Source organism: Bos mutus, chromosome 29, assembly GCF_027580195.1.
Source record: "Bos mutus isolate GX-2022 chromosome 29, NWIPB_WYAK_1.1, whole genome shotgun sequence".
Lineage (NCBI taxonomy): Eukaryota > Metazoa > Chordata > Mammalia > Artiodactyla > Bovidae > Bos > Bos mutus.
Window position 1 is genome coordinate 21,396,087 of NC_091645.1, and position 19,336 is coordinate 21,415,422.

General features: G+C 38.5%; 1 protein-coding gene and 1 pseudogene across 4 annotated transcripts in view; both read right to left on the minus strand.

The window, feature by feature from the left end:
- GAS2 (growth arrest specific 2) overlaps positions 1-19,336 on the minus strand; it is a 151,705-nt gene that overhangs the window by 77,512 nt on the left and 54,857 nt on the right. For all 4 annotated transcript variants that reach the window (XM_070365081.1, XM_070365080.1, XM_070365082.1 and 1 more), the window contains exons 5-6: positions 17,248-17,311; positions 2,615-2,756 (exon numbers count right to left, since the gene is read on the minus strand). In XM_070365081.1, the coding sequence (XP_070221182.1) occupies positions 2,615-2,756; positions 17,248-17,311 (206 nt within the window). The remainder of the gene's footprint in view (positions 1-2,614; positions 2,757-17,247; positions 17,312-19,336) is intronic.
- On the minus strand, positions 4,167-7,300 carry LOC102275106 (protein lifeguard 4-like; annotated as a pseudogene).

Genomic DNA, 19,336 nt, shown 5'->3' on the forward strand with positions numbered 1-19,336 from the left:
CGTGCAGCCTGAATTTTAGAAGATGAAAGGGTGTCTAAAAGTAGAAACCAAAAGTGAGCAGGGTGAGGACAGCAAATGAGGAAAAACACAGGGCATAAAATAAGCCTTGGGCATTTGGGCTTAGAGGACAGGTTTACAATAGATACATTACTATGCAAGAATGAACCCAGAGCGTAAAAAAGGCTGGGAAAGACAAAATCGGCCACAACATGGAGGCCTTATGTGACACATACATGAGTGCGGACTTTACCCTGGACATTATAGAGCTCCCATAAAAATTTAATCAATTCTGAATTCCCTTTAGGTTGATCTTTCTGGTAGCAATAATACTTGTGGAGAATTACGAGACCAGAGTGGTCAACAGGGTCAGATACACCGGAAAGTGGTCTCATAATTTGAGGACTAAAATATTCATTTGATTCACTAATTCATTCATAAGGAGGTTAAGGGTGATGCTGGCCAGACCTCTGACTATAATGCATTAAAGAAAGTGAATGAAGGTAACAGCTTAGAGGAAAAGGACTAAGATCAGAGTAGTCCCAGAAAAACACTTTTATAAGAGAAAGACTAAAAGGAAGATCTTACTCTAAATGAAGTCTAATCAAATCTTCCCACCCTCTCCCTCTCCCACAGAGTCCATGTAAAATATCATGTATGAAACGAGATGCCAGTCCAGGTTCAATGCACGATACTGGATGCTTGGGGCTAGTGCACTGGGACGACCCAGAGGGATGGTATGGGGAGGGAGGAGGGAGGAGGGTTCAGGATGGGGAGCACATGTATACCTGTGATGGATTCATTTTGATATTTGGCAAAACTAATACAATTATGTAAAGTTTAAAAATAAAATAAAATTTAAAAAAATAAAATAAAAATGAAGTCTAATCAAAAAAGTATAATTGAGAAAAAAGAAAAGTTGTTCTTACCAATATATAATGTGCCATTACATACTATTAATACCAAGTTACTCAACTACCTTACAAAATAAAAATGGAATAGTAGGATGCAAGGCATGTGACTGATTTTTAAAAACATTCCTGTGATTTTAACATCCTTTTAGGTGCATTATCAGAGAAGGCAATGGCACCCCACTCCAGTACTCTTGCCTGGAAAATCCCATGGACAGAGGACCCTGGTGGGCCGCAGTCCATGGGGTTGTTAAGAGTTGGACATGACTGAGCGACTTCATTTTCACCTTTCACTTTCATGCATTGGAGAAGGAAATGGCAACCCACTCCAGTGTTCTTGCCTGGAGAATCCCAGGGACGGGGGAGCCTGGTGGGCTGCCGTCTATGGGGTCGCACAGAGTCAGACACGACTGAATTATATTGAAGTGCCCTGCCTATCCTTTCATTTCTGAGTGGACTGAACATAGGAAAACTAAATTAAACTGGTATCGGATAAGATAACTTGATGGGCTAAGTGTATAATGTGCTGCCCTTAGCAGAAATGGGAATTCTCAATCTGTCAGACAAATTGTTATATTTCTGTTCATCTAAATATGCAATATAGGTTATAGTGTCACACAAAAGAGAATAAAAGGTGGGGGAATCTTTCTATATCCAACAGCACCAATCAGTCATTTCCCCAGATCTTTTCAGTTCAGGCCCGAGGGAAAGAAACTCTCAGCTAAGAGCCAGCTGTCCTTTTCAGTTCTGCCTACTCCTCATAAAGGGCATCATGGTTGGTGCTAGCTTCTAAGAACTCTCCCCGTGTATGTGAGACATACTGTACATATTGTACCAAAGGATCTTATCCGTGTATGTGAGACATACTTCAGTCTAACATCCCCAAGGTTTCCATTTTTCACAAAACCCAGAGGCAGTTCTGACATTCACACTCCAAACATATGTGCTGAGAAGTAAATGCATACATGTAATCAGACACACCACTAAAGACCAAGAATGACTTAAGAGACAACAGAAGTAGCCAGGGAATTTTACTTCATCCTGTTTACTGTTACACCCAGAATCTGTTTTCTGTATGAGGAGGTAATGAAAATATTTCCTAATCTGCCAACAATGGTGACTCAAGGACTCTGTTAAGTAGAGGGAGGGTGACCTCAGAGAGTTAGACAAAATAGGGTTGCAATCTAAGCTTCTCTCTTCCTCTCAGCAGGTAATTCAAGTCTCAGATTCCTCAATAAAAAACCTGCCTAACAAGATCACCTGAAGAACAGTGGCAGACCACCTCCCACCCTGGTGCAGAGTCAGTAAAGGACAGTTGTCTTCTCCATTGCATTTTGCCTTTTCTTCTTTAACAGTCCTTAAGATCCCACGCCTTCAGACTTCTTATCAATGAATAAGGGAGCAGGAACCAATAGTATCAAGGCTTAAGTGTTTTCAAAGACAATTTTCAGGAGCTGGACTTACTATCCTAAAATTTAAGGTACTACTCAGCAGAATTAAGTGATGCTGTACTTTAAATAAGATAAGTGGCTCAGTTTTGAGTCTTGAAACAAATTGCAGGATATAAATTTTCTCATAGGACTCTAAAAGAAATTGCAGTAACATTGGAATAGGTAGAGGTGAGACAGAGAGGAGACAGAATAGAATGAGTTCTGAAGTTCAAAAAGGAGCAAGTACTGGTAAGAAACCCGATGAATTTTACTTACTGCATCATCCAATAAGTTTCCTGTACTCTTTTTTCCAGAAGACTTTGAAGAAGGAGAAGGTGAAGGAGAAGGGGCAGAGAGTGTTTCTTCTTGTTCTATCTCTTTTTCCAATTTTATCAAACCAGGAGGCTCCACACCATACCTTTTTAAAAGACACCAGACAAGTAAACATGCATAACTTATAATAATGATGCACTTGACATACATTCAATTATGAACACCACAAGACCAAACTGCTAACTTTTCAAAATAACATTAATTTTTTTCTGGCATTCTGGTAGGTACTTAAATTGTAACCCTTTTAAGCAGGAAGAAAATTTTTATATATATACATACATACATACATACACATACATAAATATACATACATATATATACACACACATATATGTTTACATGTTTACAGGTATATGTGCTCAGTGTCCTCAGTTGCTCAGTTGTGTCTCTTTTGTGACCCCGTGGACTGTAGCCTGCCTGGCTCCTCTGTCCATGGAGTTTTCCAGGCAAGAATACCGGAGTGGGTAGCCATTTCCTCCTCTAGGGTATCTTCCCAACCCAGGGCTCAAACCCATATCTCTTACAGTTCCTGCACCGCAGGCAGATTCCTCAGCACCACACCATCTTGGAAGCACTCCTGGTTCATAGCTGTGTCTTTTCGCTGTCACCTTGTGTGGCAGAAAGGGTAAGGGGTCTCTGTGGAGTCTCTTTTATAAGAGCACTAATCCCACTCATGAGAACTCTGTCCTCATCCCCAAAGCCCTGCTTCCTCATATCATCATAGCAGGCATTAGGTTTCAACGAACTATTTGGGGGGACACAAACATTAAGCCCAGTGTAAAGTCCTAACTTCTAGTACCTCTGAATATGACTGTATTTGGAAATAGAATCTTTACAAGGAGGTAATTAACATAAAATGTGGTCATTAGGGTGGGGCCTATTCCAATATGTCTGGTATCTTTATAAGAGGAAATTTGGACACAGACAATACAGAGAGATGTCCATGTGAAGGTATAGGGACATGACCATCTACCAGCCAAAAGAGGCACCTCAGAAGAAACCAACCCTGCTGATACCTTGACCTCAGAACTATAAGAAAAGAAATTTCTATTTAAGCCACACAATCTGTGGTACTTTGTTAAGGCACCCTAGGAAACGACTGTAGTCAAGAATTTGCCAAAGTTTTGTTAGTCACTGGCATACTGCTATAATTTTTAGAGGAAACCTATACTCTATAAAACCAAAAGTGTTAAATTTTAAGTCAAAATATCTGTTGAGTAGATTTTTAATTCTCAATACATCATTTTATAATGAAATGTCATTAACATTTTAACATAATTTTATTGCAACACTGAATAATTCTCTGGAATTTATCTTCTATACTTTTTCTTTTCTAAATGAGGTTAAAATCTGTTAATAGTAAAAGGAGATTTATACTTTATAATATAGTATACAGCATATAAATAAAATCTTAAAAGTATTTAATAGTTAATTATATCTCAAAATTTAGTACTTAATGAATCAGTTTCTATATAGTGCTTTCAATCACTTTCTATTAATTGCTTCCAAAACTTGGAAAGGTGTAAAAGAGGTTGAGGATATCCAAGTAGAGGCTGATAGCAGCTAATACATACTCTTCAGGTGACAGCCTATACATCAGTGAGTGTGTGTCATAGATGATGAATCTGCAGAAAAGAAGGGCTCCTACAGCAGCCAAGGGGCTTCCCAGGTGGCACAATGATAAAGAATCTGCCTGCCAATGCAGGAGATGCAGCAGACATGGGTTTCAATCCCTGGGTTAGGAAGGTCCCCTGGAGAAGGAAATGGCAAACCACTCCAGTATTCTTGCCTGGAAAACCCCATAGACAGAGGAGCCTGGCGGGCTACAGTCCCTGGGGTTGCAAAGAGCTGGACGCAACTGAGCACTGAGCACACATACACAGAAGCCACGACCAGCTCCACTATTTCACCATAACAAAACACCTTCAAGATTCCTGACAAGAACAAAATCCACAAACCAGAAAATAGGCCTGCTCCAAATTTGCTGCAATCTCTCTTAGACTGCAGAGTATACACAGTTGAATCAGGAAATACTGCATGGGTCAGTATAAAATCTTGCAGGACAAGATATACATCACGGAAAGTCACAATGAAGGCCACAGTCAGAGCTTCCAACAATATAAATACAAAAAGCAGGTATGGGTTAAGGGGATGCTTATGTCTGTTTAAAGTCATGGCTAAAATCAGACCAAAAGATCCAAGAGAAAACACCAAAATTAAGGCCAGACTTTCATGTACAAAGGTCCATTTGGTATTAAAAAAATGCAGATGTCATTGTAATTAAGTTAGTTACAGCTATATATGAAAATATATATGAACAGACTCATAAGAACCTACAAAAATAAATTAAAAGACTCCATGTAGTACATTGATGAGTCAATAACATGAATTACCATGTTAATTTTGTCTTCAAATTTCAGATTTATTAGCTTTAATGATATTAGTGCTGTAACTGAACTCCTATTTTGAATATAAATTTTTTAATGATGGAAATAAAGTCAGAGTCAAGTGGAAAACAGCAAACTTTCCAAATAAAAGTTCTTAAATGAATTTATAGAGAAGAAATTCACTGTTAATTGTATACCTTTATGGACTCAGAATAATGTAGAATGGGTTACATAGCATCATCGATTATCCTCTTAGGAACAACATAATGAAAGCATTTATAGTGTTAGCGAGAAAGAAAATGAATACAGAGAAAAAAAAAATTTAAAATGACAATATGGTAAAATTATATGCCGTAAATTATAAATGTCACAGCAGTTTAAAGACAGAGATATAGTTGTTAATAGCATTCACCTCTCTCCTAATCATATTTTCCTTAGAGTAAATGTGAAATTGATTTGATTTCCTCAATACATATCAATTGTATATTATAATGCCTAGGTGGGGGAGACCAAAGATAATTCTAGAGGATCTTTGAGTTCATGTAGTTATATCCTTTCAGTTTTATAGAATAAATAAAACAGACCCAGAGAAAATACAGAACTAGCTAGGAAAAGGACAAAGACACGATACAGGTTTTGTGACTTCAGGTTTTCTCCGATATTTTAATCAGGTGATCACATGTTAAAAAGAAGAGGAAAAAGTAACTTGGCAATTAAAAAAAAATAGGCTATGGATTGCCTACAAAGTAAATAATCTACAGAGAGAGAATAAATATGTTGGCAATATGTCCCGTACCTTAGCGTGACTGAATAGTACATTAAAAAAACACTGTTAAATGTAAAAGTTTAGATTATCACTCTCCCGTTCTAATGGTTTGTTCATTTAACTGACATTACATACGCGTCAAGTGCTCTTTGAGAGCTGGAAAACATACCAGAATTTGGTACAAAACAGTTTAAACTGGCACAACTCAAATAATAATTGCTGTTTTGATAACTGCTTCTAGTGAACAGAGTAATTTTTAGTTACATAAATCATTAGCGAAAAGACTTTAGGCGCTATCACATTTCAAACCTTTTAAACAGATTAGCCAGTTAATAGGACGTTTGTAGAAACATGCAATTGACTGCAGATTCTGTAACAGTAGAGACCACTGTCTGATTCACAGCCGTCTCAGCAGGTCGTACGAATCCTGGCTCCCAATAGGTACTTAATAGCTACTGTCTGAATGGGGAAAAAACTCTGGATCCTCCTATAGCAATGTGTTCAGGTTCCAGAGATGAATCAGAGTTCATTGTTTTGGATCTTTAAATGTGTATCACTTTAATAAAACATATCAACATTAAATTTAAATAGGTACCTTACCCCTAAAAAGTGTTCTTCTAGAAGACTTTAAACCTTATTCAAAACTAAAATACATTTTTAACTTTCTAGAGCTCACTAATTACATTTTACTCAACCCAGTGTCTCATACAGTTGACAAGTACCAACAATATTCACTTAGAGATCTGGGTATCATTCTTCCCTGAGGCAGACTTGAGATAACTGTGCCATTAACCTACTCTTTACATTTAGCAAATCACCTTAAGATGTAGCAGAAGAGGGGGAGAGAGGGGGGAGGCAGGAAGGAGGGAGGAAGAGGAAAGTTAAAAGAATAACTGCAAACTGAATGTCTTCCATGTGTCTGGACCACTGGGGCATCTTGATATACATCATTTCTGAGTCTCTGTTTTATTTCACTAAAAAGTGAAAATTCTAATTCCTGTGTTTCAATACAGTTAGAAGGAATAAAAACAGTATCCATTACATACCCAGTACAGTGTCTGACACAGGGCACCACCTCTGAAATGGCTATTGATAACTGATGTATCAAAGCTTGCAAACCAGGAAACTGCAACATTGAGGTCCTTTTGCTGAAGTTTTAAGTTTTTTTTAATATATTATGCCATCCAATGATATAATGAAACAGTCTCATAATTAAGATGTAGTTTTGTTTTTTATGAGAAATGGGATATTCCTGCTGTATCAGTAAACATGGATGTCACAATCATCAGCAATTCTAGTTCTTTAATATGAGCTCCTGAGCCCTAAGGGCACTCAGGAAGGAAAGGATTACCTGTGCGCCAACAGCCATTAGACTGAAACCCCAAGGAAGTTCAGGACGTGAAAAACAGGATACTGGCCCCAGATAGCTGCGATGCATGTGAAAGGCATGATTTCAGTGAGCCCAGACTTTTGCATCGTCCCATAAAAAAGAAAAACACTAAATTCCTTAACCTGAGATATCTGGCTTCCTTTAATTAAAAACAATCGTTTTATGTTCAGACTGTGGGTGTGTGCTAAGTCACTTCAGTCATGTCAGATTCTTTGCGACCCTATGGGCAGTTAACTCATCAGACTCCTCTCTCTATGGGATTCTCAAGACAAGAATCCTGGAGTAGGCTGCCATGCCCTCCTCCTGAACCAGGGACTGAACCCGTGTCTCCTACATCTCCTGCACTGGCAGACGGGATCTTTACCATGGGCCACCGGTAAGCCCATGATGTTCAGACTACTTGCCCTTTGGGGTAAAACTTATATATAACCTGGCTCCTCCCCATGCCTCCTTGGAGCACTTCTCTCAGAGTCACTTGAGATGTTGTCTCCCAGCCATGAAATCCTAAAATTACCATTGCATAAAACATAACTTTCAGCTTTTAGATTGTGAATATTTTTTAAATTTACAATATTGTTATGTTACTATTGTTTGTATCCTTTACCAAAAACTCACATCAGTTCAGTTCAGTCACTCAGTCGTGTCCGACTCTTTATGACCCCATGGACTGCAGCACGCCAGGCCTCCCTGTCCATCACCAACTCCCAGAGTCCACCCAAACCCATGTCCATTGAGTCGGTGATGCCATCCAACCATCTTATCCCCTGTCGTCCCCTTCTCCTCCTGCCCTCAATCTTTCCCAGCATCAGGGTCTTTTCAAATGAGTCAGCTCTTAGCATCAGGTGGCCAAAATACTGAAGTTTCAGCTTCAACATCAGTTCTTCCAATGAACACCCAGGACTGATTTCCTTTAGGATGGACTGGCTGAATCTCCTTGCAGTCCAAGGGACTCTCAAGAGTCTTCTCCAACACGACAGTTCAAAAACTCACATAGGCTTCCTTTAAATTAATTTTCTCAGAATTGTGGGATAGCAGGAATATCTCAGTGCTGAAGCATAGCAGAAGTTATAAATTAATTTTTGCTACTAACTCACTGGATGAACTTCAACAGGCAATCTTTTTTAATCCCTCTAGACTTATTTAAATTCTTAGTTCCAACAAGGTATAACATTTTGTTATATTTAATGTTCTTAAGAGAATAACATAAACTGGGCAGTGATGCTAGAGGAATTTAACACTCTAGAATTCACAGCCAATTAAAAGTCAATCATAAGTGAAAACATCATATTGGAAAATATAAATTAGGTCAATTGGAAAATACGATTTCATTTGTAATTGTAGGTGGATTCATGCCACCTTTTAGAAACAGGTTGGTTGGGTTGAACAATTTTTTTTTCCTTTTAATATTTTAATAAAATGAAATAATATGAAAAATGTTATTAAAGTACCAACAGGTTCCACTCCATGTCCGAAACAAAACAAAGTTTCAATGAAGTAGAAAACACCACCACACATGGAAAACTGTGCCCTGGAGATTTTTCTTTATCTGGGAATGCTGAAAATTAGCTATGCCACTGAACATAGAAAATCAGCACTAAGCCCCAAATCTCTGCTTATACTGGCTTTTGAATACTTCAAGCTGTATAAGGTACAGTCAGCCAATCCTGAAATACACACTTAAGTACGACTCATTGGCTTCCTGTCTGTCTGGAGATGTCAACAGGCTGTAAATCATGAAATTCCCCTGCACCTGAAGCCAACTTAGTCACTAAAAGGTCTTTTTTTGGCTCTCCAAAAAGCTGCTTCACTCTGGTTTCCATGATTAACCCTATCCCATGCTACATTTTGATTTTGTCTAAAGGTTTTCAAAAATGTACACTGTTGCCTATTCTCATTCAACTACAAGATCTCAAAGCTCTGTAGGAGGAGCAAATGTTACTTTCAAACTGAATAAGGGTCAACTACTATTGTCTAGAGGTTCCCTTGTGGCTCAGCTGGTAAAGGGTCTGCCTGCAATAAGGGAGACCTGGGTTCGATCCCTGATTTAGGAAGCTCCCATGAAGAAGGGAAAGGTTACCCACCTGGGTATTCTGGTCTGGAGAATTCCATGTACTGTATAGTCAGTCCTTGGGGTCGCAAGAGTCAGACAAGACCGAGTGTCTTCCACTCTCACTTTCGCTGTTGTCTATTCTTGCCCAACTACAAGATTTCACAACCTTGTAGGGGAAGGAGCAACTGTTGCTTTCACACTGAATAAGGGTCAACAAAAGACAGCAAGAAGGTTGGATCTGCTAAAAGCAAATCTTTGTATACCCCAGTGACATGAAAGTAGGGAATATACTGAAAGGGCAGTGTCGTATTATCATTTTTGGTCTCATTAAAAAAAGTGCTAGGGAAAGGGTCTTGTGGTTAATAACTTCATGATGAGATCTTAGACATAGACTTTACATTTTTCTGACAAAGGATATACCTTTTGAGATTGGTCTAGATGAAATAATTGAGCCCCCAAACTAAGCCCTGAACTAGAAAATTTACTCAAACTATTTACTAGATGATAATTTTCAAAACACATCTGGGGTCTATTTTATTAGACCTGGCTGCTGCTGCTGCTAAGTCGCTTCAGTCGTGTCCGACTCTGTGTGGCCCCATAGACAGCAGTCCACTAGGCTCTTCCGTCCCTGGGATTCTCCAGGCAAGAACACTGGAGTGGGTTGCCATTTCCTTCTCCAACGCATGCACGCATGCTAAGTCGCTTCAGTCATATCAGATTCCATGCGGCCCCATGGACAGCAGCCCACCACGCTCCTCTGTCCACAGGATTCTCCAGGCAAGAATACTGGAGTGGGTTGCCATTTCCTTCTCCGATTAGATCTGGAGGGATAAAGTTTAGACATTCCCCTTTCTTAAGGCATATAACAGATCACTTAAAGATTCTTGCAAGATAGTTTTTGCCCCATTTTTATTCTGCTTTAAAGTCTGGATGGAAGTTTCACTCAAATGAAAATAAATTTTATTCTTAGCAGTAAGAGTCAAGTTCTTTAAATAGGATGAGTTAACTAATAACCCCGGTGTAAGAATATTTTCTTTTAAGTAACATTTCATTATGTCACAAATTAAAATAGGAGGAAATATTCACAAAGTATATTTCTTTTAAACAGTCATAAATTTTGTTCAAAATGAAGCACTCAAAAATAAAAATAAAAAGCTTCCCTCTGATGTTGACTATTTATAATAGTAGCCCCAAACAAAATTAACAAAAGTTCTTTTTTACTTTTATCATAAAGCTAATCTTAATTTTTCAGTCTTAAAAAAAGGCTGAATTCTTAGTAATTTTTTTAAAATAATGAATATCAAAACACTCTCATTAAACAGATTTTTGAGGTTTTACTGACCTGTTTTTGCTGAGTGTTTTACTTTGCAGAAGGCAAACATGCATATTGTAGACACAGAAACTGACATGGTTTCTGAAATATTAATGGAGGGATTTCACAGTGATGATACCTCTTTGTAGTTGAAAAATAAAGGGAAGTTTTACCCATGAGAGCAAAAATAAGTGGTCTCATTCTCCCATTTCAGAACTCAGAGAAGCCCACAGCTCTCATTCTCCCATTTCAGAACTCAGAGAAGCCCACAGCTCTCAAGAGAGCTTCACAGAGGGTTCCCAGGCAAGGAATATGGCAGAGAATTAGAAACTTTTAGTTAATCATTTCTGAAGTGATGTTGATGCTTTTAAAATGACATTTATGTAATCCTGAGAAATAAATATTTAGGATCAAACATAAAAAATCATTATCTATCAGTAGAAAAAACACAAAATTCGCAACTTTGTGTTGGGATTTTGTCAGGGTCAAACTGCATCTGTTGTGTGTACAAATTAATATGATTCTTGTGTGTACAAATTAATGTGTTTGGAGAGCTCTCCAAACATCACTTCTAGTTTTGGTTAATGCTATCTTAATTCAATAATGCTGTCCTAATTCAACATCATGGAAAAGTAAAAGGGGAAGGAAGCACCCATACAATAATCTAGATAAAGGTTTACTATGTCAAAACAAAAATTTTGGCCAAAATAAGATGAGAATGATGAATTTCCCTTTTTTTTTTCCTTCAACTATTATGCTTCAACACAGGACTAAGCTAGTGTTGTTTGGGTGTACTGGGTGACTGTTTTTAAAGTACAATTGAACTTCCACTAAGATTTTAATAAAATCTTCAAATGTGTCCAAAGAGAAATTTACACAGACATTTATACTTAAATGTTCGTTCTATCCATTTGGGTATTCAGCTGTTTAACTTTATGCTGCATACAAAATAACAACCTGAATAATCTCTCAGCCTATTTTCTCTTTTTCATGGTATGTGTACAATATTTCATAGCACTCAAGTAGGTAAGGAAGATAAAAAACAAAATTTACAAATTGAACACTGTAATGTGTTGTCTTAATCCTTGGATCGCTGCTTTGTGAAATTAGTAAAGTTTTTATAATGCGAATAATCTCTGCTTTTACTAGTACACATGGTCATTAGTGTGGTTAGAAATGTAGCCACCCATTCTTGTAAATAATAATGATAATGAACATAATAATAATAAAGGCAGAGGAAACTTTTGGAGGTGATACTACATTTATGGCATAGATTGTGATGATAGTTTCATAGATGTATACTTAAAACCAAACTCATCAAGTTGTTTACTTTAAATATGTACAGCTTATTGTATGTTAATCATATACCGATAACATGGCTTTAAAAAATAAATGGAGCAACCCAAAATCTCAATTTTAAAATATTTGAGGAAAAGCATACACAAAACACTTCACCTTCAAATTGACCAGGCCATTATGATTCCCTTTCCTTAACCAAGATGTTGTTTTAAATACTATGGCGAGGGATTTTTCACACCACACTCAGAGCTAGAGGAAAAGTGATTTCTAACGGGATTTTGTCATTGGGTGGCAAACTTTTCCTTTGGTGACTCGATCATACTAAAAATGTTTAGTTCAGCAGGATTCCTAACAGAGTATTCAGTTAATAGCATAAATTCAAAAAGTGAATCCAGAAAATAAGTAAATGATGTACACTAAACAGCAGGAAAATGAAAACTCCCAGCTAATTCTGCAGAAAGCGGTCCTCCTTCTTTTGACCTCTGTCAGTTCAGTTGCTCAGTCATGTCCAACTCTTTGCAGCCCCATGAACTGCAGCACATCAGGCTTCCCTATCCATCACCAACTACTGGACCTTGCTCCAACTCATGTCCATGAAGGCAAGTGATGCCATCCAACCATCTCATCGTCTGTCATCCCCTTATCCTCCTGCCTTCAACCTCTCCCAGCATGAGGGTCTTTTCCAAGGAGTCAGTTCTTTGCATCAGGTGGCCGAAGTATTGGAGTTTCAGCTTCAGCATCAGTCCTTCAAATGAATATTCAGGACTGATTTCCTGTAGGATGGACTGACTGGTTTGATTGCAGTCCAACGGACTCTCAAGAGTCTTCTCCAACACCACAGTTCAAAAGCATCAATTCTTTGGTGCTCAACTTTCTTTATAGTCCAACTCATCCATACACGACTACTGGAAAAGCCATAGCTTTGACTAGACAGACCTTTGTCAGCAAAGTAATGTCTCTGCTTTTTAAAATGCTGTCTAGGTTGGTCATAGATCTTTTTTCAAGGAGCAAGCATCTTTTAATTTCATGGCTGCAGTTACCATCTGCAGTGATTTTTGAGCCCCCCCCCCATACCAAATAAAATCTGTCACTGTTTCCATTGTTTCCCCATCTATTTACCATAGAGTGATGGGATGGGATGCCATGATCTTAGTTTTTTGAATGTTGAATTTTAAGCCAGCTTTTCACTTTCATTAAGAGGCTCTTTAGTTCATCTTCATTTTCTGCCATGGGGTGGTATCACCTGCATATCTGAGGTTACTGATATTTCTCCTGGCAATCTTGATTCCAGTTTGTGCTTCACCCAGTTCAGCATTTTGCATGATGTATTCTGCGTATAAGTTAAATAAGCAGGGTGACAATATACAGCCTTGACGTATATGACACTATACTCCTTTCCCAATTTGGAACCAGTCTGCTGTTCCATATCCGGTTCTAACTGTTGCTTCTTGACCTGCATACAGATTTCTCAGGAGGCAGGTAAGGTGGTCTGGTAGTCCCATCTCTTGAAGAATTGTCCACAGTTTGCTGTGATCTGCACAGTCAAAGGCTTTGGTATAGTCAAGAAAGCAGAAGTAAGTGTTTTTCTGGAATTCTCTTGCTTTTTCAATGATCCAACGGATGTTGGCAATTTGATCTCTGGTTCCTCTGCCTTTTCTAAATCCAGCTTGAACATCTGGAAGTTCACAGGTCACGTACTGTTGAACACTGGCTTGGATAATTTTGGGCATTACTTTGCTAGCATGAGATGAGTACAACTGTGTGGTACTTTGAACATTCTTTGGCATTGCCCTTCTTTGGTATTGGAATGAAAACTGCGCTTTTCCAGTCCTGTGGCCACTGCTGAGTTTTCCAAATGTGCTGGCACATTGAGTGCAGCTCTTTCACAGCATCATCTTTTAGGATTTGAAATAGCTCAACTGGAATTCCATTACCTCCATTAGCTTTGTTTGTAGTGATGCTTCCTAAGACTCACTTGACTTCACACTGTAGGATGTCTGGCTCTAAGTGAGTGACCATACCATCGTGATTATCTGGGTCATGAATATCTTTTTTGTATAGTTCTTCCATGTATTCTTGCCACCTCTTCTTAATATCTTCTGCTTTTATTAGGTCCATGCCATTTTTCTCCTTCATTTTGCCCATCTTTGCATGAAATGTTCCCCTGGTATCTCTAATTTTCTTGAAGAGATCTCTAGTCTTTCCCATTCTATGATTTTCCTCTATTTCTTTGCATTGATCACTGAGGAAGGCTTTCTTATCTCTCCTTGCTATTCTTTGGAACTCTGCATTCAAATGGGTATATCTTTCCTTTTCTCCTTTGCCTGTAGCCTCTCTTCTTTTCTCAGCTATTTGTAAGCTATTTCTCAGCTATTTGTTTTACCCCTATAACAACTTTCAGAGTCAGGCCTATTTGACCCACATATTTAGGTTATCAAAGTAACAAAATGGAATATGCCATTTCAGAATATTCTAATGATATAATTAAAATAAACAAGTACACAAAAAAGTTTTCTGCCTAATCTAATACATAGGAACTCTAGACAACCTCTCTTTTCCTCTAGCATTTCAGGGCTAGCAGCTCATTTACTGAGATTCTACTTTGTGTGTCTTCCTCCCTCTTATATTTTTTGAACTTGTTATTGGAGTATAGTTGATTTACAATGTTGCATTAGTTTCAGGCATGCAGAAAAGTGAATCAGTTTTATATATATATATAACTCCATTCTTTTTAGATTTTTTTCCCATATAGGCCACTACAGAGTATTGAGTAGAGTTCCCTGTGCTGTACAGTAGGTTCTTACTAGCTGCTGCGGCTGCTAAGTCGCTTCAGTCGTGTCTGACTTTGTGCGACCCCATAGACGGCAGCCCACCAGGCTCCCCCGTCCCTGGGATTCTCCAGGCAAGAACACTGGAGTGGGTTGCCATTTCCTTCTCCAATGCGTGAAAGTGAAAAGTGAAAGTGAAGTCGCTCAGTCATGTCCGACTCCCAGCGACCCCATGGACTGCAGCCTACCAGGCTCCTCCATCATGGGATTTTCCAGGCAAGAGTACTGGAGTGGGGTACCAGTGCCTTCTCTGTCTTATTAGATAACTATTTTATATATAGTAGAGTATATATGGGACTTCCCTGGTGACTCAGACGGTAAAGCGCCTGTCTACAATGCGGGAGACCCAGGTTCGATCCCTGGGTCGGGAAGATCCCCTGGAGAAGGAAATGACAATCCACTCCAGTACTATTGCCTGGAAAATCCCATGGACAGAGGAGCCTGGTAGGCTATATAGTCCATGGGGTCGCAAAGAGTCGGACAGGACTGAGAGACTTCACTTTCACTTTTCAGAGTATATATGTCAGTCCCAATCTCCCAATTTATCCCTCCCACCTTATTCCCTGGTAACTATAAGTTTTTCTACATCTGTGACTCTACTTCTATTTTGTAAGATCACCTTTCTCAGGGATATCTGCTGAACCCAAAGACTCAAGGCTGAGCCCTCTGACTCAAAGCTCTTTGTCCTGCAGGACAGCAGGATTAAGCATGGTGGAGGAGTGGTTTAGCAGAGTCTTAGAAACAACAGGTACCTTTGTCTTGCTCCCTCTCAGAACCCAAGATAGTGACAGAAGGAGAGTGGGGTCCTAAGGACTGTCAGACACTATGAACTAAGCCTGAGTAGTAGAGGCTTGAGCAGATAGAAGACTAGAGGACCCTCTCTAGAGGCTGTCACACAACAAAGCTGGGAAACTTACAGCAGGGAACAGGGACATCCCTAAGTATCTCAAATTGATTTTTTCACTTCTTGTTGAGTGGAGCCTCATTTCTATTTAATTAGAATTGCTTTTAAATAAAAACAATCCTTCTCTCATCCAATTACTATGGCAAAGTACAATCCATACCTTATGAACAATTTGTTAAGATTATGTTGACTATGATGTTTTAAAGAACATGGGATTACTTCTGATTACAGTTGATCTGTTGGATTAAAAAAAAAAAAAGGGCTATTCATTGACAGCAAGTTTTCTGCCCATTGCTGTAATTTCCTGATGTACACACCTTGTATTTTATTTTCCGTGATTTTCTTTATAGCTTTCCCTTTGAGAATTAACACAGAGAGCAAGCTCTTACTTTATCTTATTAATTCATCTTAACACTACAAATATATCCTGGACTGGATGAGAAAACATCACCTAATTAATTCTGAAGTTTTATCTTGCATCAAGATTTATTCAAATATTTATATCTTCTTTTATAATTCTTTGGGCTCTGTAAAACTGTCAGAAGCCTTGTTTGATGAAAGGAAACCAAATCAAGTCAGCTGGGCTAATAAAGTCTCTTCCTCTGATTATTTAGCTATGGTTATGATTTCTACAAGTACTTTTGGTTTTTCTTTTCTAGAAGAAAAATATTCCAAAGATGTCTCTACATATGCAGGATTATATTCTATGCCTTTTTCCAATCAAAATATGGAGATAACTATAAACCTATTAATTGATGTTTTGAACTGTGGTGTTGGAGAAGACTCTTGAGAGTCCCTTGGACTGCAAGGAGATCCAACCAGTCCATTCTGAAGGAGATCAGCCCTGGGATTTCTTTAGAAGGAATAATGCTAAAACTGAAACTCCAGTACTTTGGCCACCTCATGAGAAGAGTTAACTCATTGGAAGAGACTCTGATGCTGGGAGGGATTGGGGGCAGGAGGAGAAGGGGACAACAGAGGATGAGATGGCTGGATGGCATCACTGACTCGATGGACATGAGTCTGAGTGAACTCCGGGAGTTGGTGATGGACAGGGAGGCCTGGCGTGCTGCGATTCATGGGGTTGCAGAGAGTCAGGACACGACTGAGCGACTGAACTGAACTGAACTGATAAACCTATTCATCTACTCAGGAGTAGAGACTGAAAAGAACTGAGGGATCGGCTGCTAAATGGGGAAAGTGAGGAAAAAGGAACAAAAGAGGAGTCTGACAATCATTAAAGACTAAACAGCAAGAAAGCAGTGAAGGAGCTGGGAGACAGAGAGAGAATAATGGGAATCAACTTTCCACTAAGGGAAGTGTATTGTCACATACGACTTCACGTACAATATCCTCTCCAATTTCCCAAGAAAGAGTTGCAAGGAAAATATACTCAATTAAAAGATATTTAGAAAATGTTTAGACATAGTGAGTTGGACAATAAGGTCACGATGTGAAGAATATTGGTAGTCCATTTTTAGTTTGAATAGTTGTTCTCGAGATGTTCATACTGATCATCTTTGAAGAAGTTGCTCCTCAACACCTAAGTTAAATATCAGCAATGAAAAACCAGCAAGCTTCTGAGTTGCCTGGATACTGAGAGGGTCCACATCTTACATAGCAGCAGTAGTATGACCTACCTGGCTGCAATCCGGCCAAGCTCTAGCAAACAGAGACACACTTCTCTGGGTTGCTTGTGGAGGACTGAAAAAGAAGACGAAGGCGGACACTTTTACAATAGAAGGGATTGGACAGCAGCTCAATGGGGAACATGCTTGACCCCCCCGCCTCACACCTCAGGGTCCCAGTAAGGGAGCTAGTCTTCATTCTGATATTCACAGAAACCATCCTGTCCCACAGTACACTTAGATCTACTGAAGTCCTAAAGCAGTTTTCAAAACTCTTTGCCCAGCTTCCCTACCAAAAATCATGAGCCTCAGGAATCTCACTCTGAAAATATTTTCTTCAATTAGTCAATATTTGTATGTGAATATTGAAAACATATGTAGTTATAATTCTGATATAAGTAGTTGATGAATACTTAAAAACAGCAAACAGAAGACTATGAAGCAAAGATTGTTTAAAACTTCTAACTCTATCTTCACCAGTGATATTAGCAGAAATAATGCAATGAATAAGGATTAAAAATTACATATCACAGCCCTTTGTTATCCTCCAAACAATAATGTAAGGTGAGCTCTCTGAATCTTGATATCTTCTCCTATTTTGATTATATTTTAAAAGGAAACACTTTCAACTGACTGAATTTTGTAAATATGTACAAATATATACCGTCAGTCAGTTTGGGCCATAAAATGAGCAAATCAGAAGATGGTTCTTTGCAATACTATTTATTTTCTAATATAATCTGATTACTTAATAAATTTGTTTTACCAGTTTCTTTGGACACATTCAGTAATGCTGACAAGTCATACTTGCATTTGTTGAGGCTACCGGAGGAGTATGTGTTGCTCATACTTTTTTTTTTTTTTTAAACTCAGACTAGAAAAAAATTTTTAATGTTATTATATACAATACCTAATAAAGACAAAGATATTAGGGGGAAAAGATTGTATTGAGAATGCTCTTTACATAGACACAATATCCTGATAAAAGAAAATATGAGTTTATTGATAAACTTTAAGAAAAATAGCAATATTGCTTCATCTTTTTTTGTGGATTAGGGGGAGCCTTCTCTGGTGGCTTGGATGGTAAAGAGTCTGCCTGCAGTGCAGGAGAACCAGGTTCAATCTCTGGGTTGGGAAGATCCCCTGGAGAAGGGAATGGCTACCCACTCCAGGATTCTTGCCTAGAGAATTCAACGGGCAGAAGAGCCTGATGGGCTACAGTCCATTGGGTCCCAATATACTGATAAAAGAAAATAGTAGCTTATTGATAAACTTTAGTATAAATAGCAATATTATTTCAATTCTTTTATTTATTTATTTATTTTGGCAATGCTGGATCTTCATTGTTGGGCAGGCTTTTCTCTAGCTGTGGCAAGTGGAGGCTACTCTCCAGTTGCAGTGCATGGGCTTCTCATTGCAGTGGCTTCTCTTGTTGCAAAGCATGGGCTTTAAGCAAGCACACAGATTTCAGTAGTTGTGGCCTTTGGACCCAGTAGTTGTGGCTCCTGAGATCTAGAGCACAAGCTCAATAGCTTTGGCACACAGGCTTAGTTGCTTCACAGCACGTGGGGTCTTCCCAGATCAGGGATCAAACCCATGTCTCCTGCATTGGTTGGTGGATTCTTCACCACTGAGCCACCAAGGAAGCCCTGCTTCAATTCTTAAATACACAATTTTATAATAATTTAATTTCCCAGCATTATTTCTATCCCCCCTCCAACTTAAATATCTAATTTCTTCTCTCCACAGGCTATGACAATGGCAATATTTGCCACTGACACCAGAATGGAATTTGTTGGGGCTGTGTGGTGAATAGAAAAATACATTTACTTAGATTGTGAAAGTATATGATTTTACTTGGCTTTAAACAAGCAAAAATTATTATCTTGCTATAAAATGTAATCTTTAAAGCTTTTAAAAATGTTCTAATATCATCAGCAATACTCATTGAAAAGAACTGATTATGGGAAATCTGAATTACAGAGTAATTCCATTCTTGATAATATAAATTTGAGCTTCAGCTAACACTTGGTGAACTGTCATAAAACCCAGGTTGGGGAAGTCGAATATTACTTCTAACTAAAGGGGCTTTTAAAAAAGA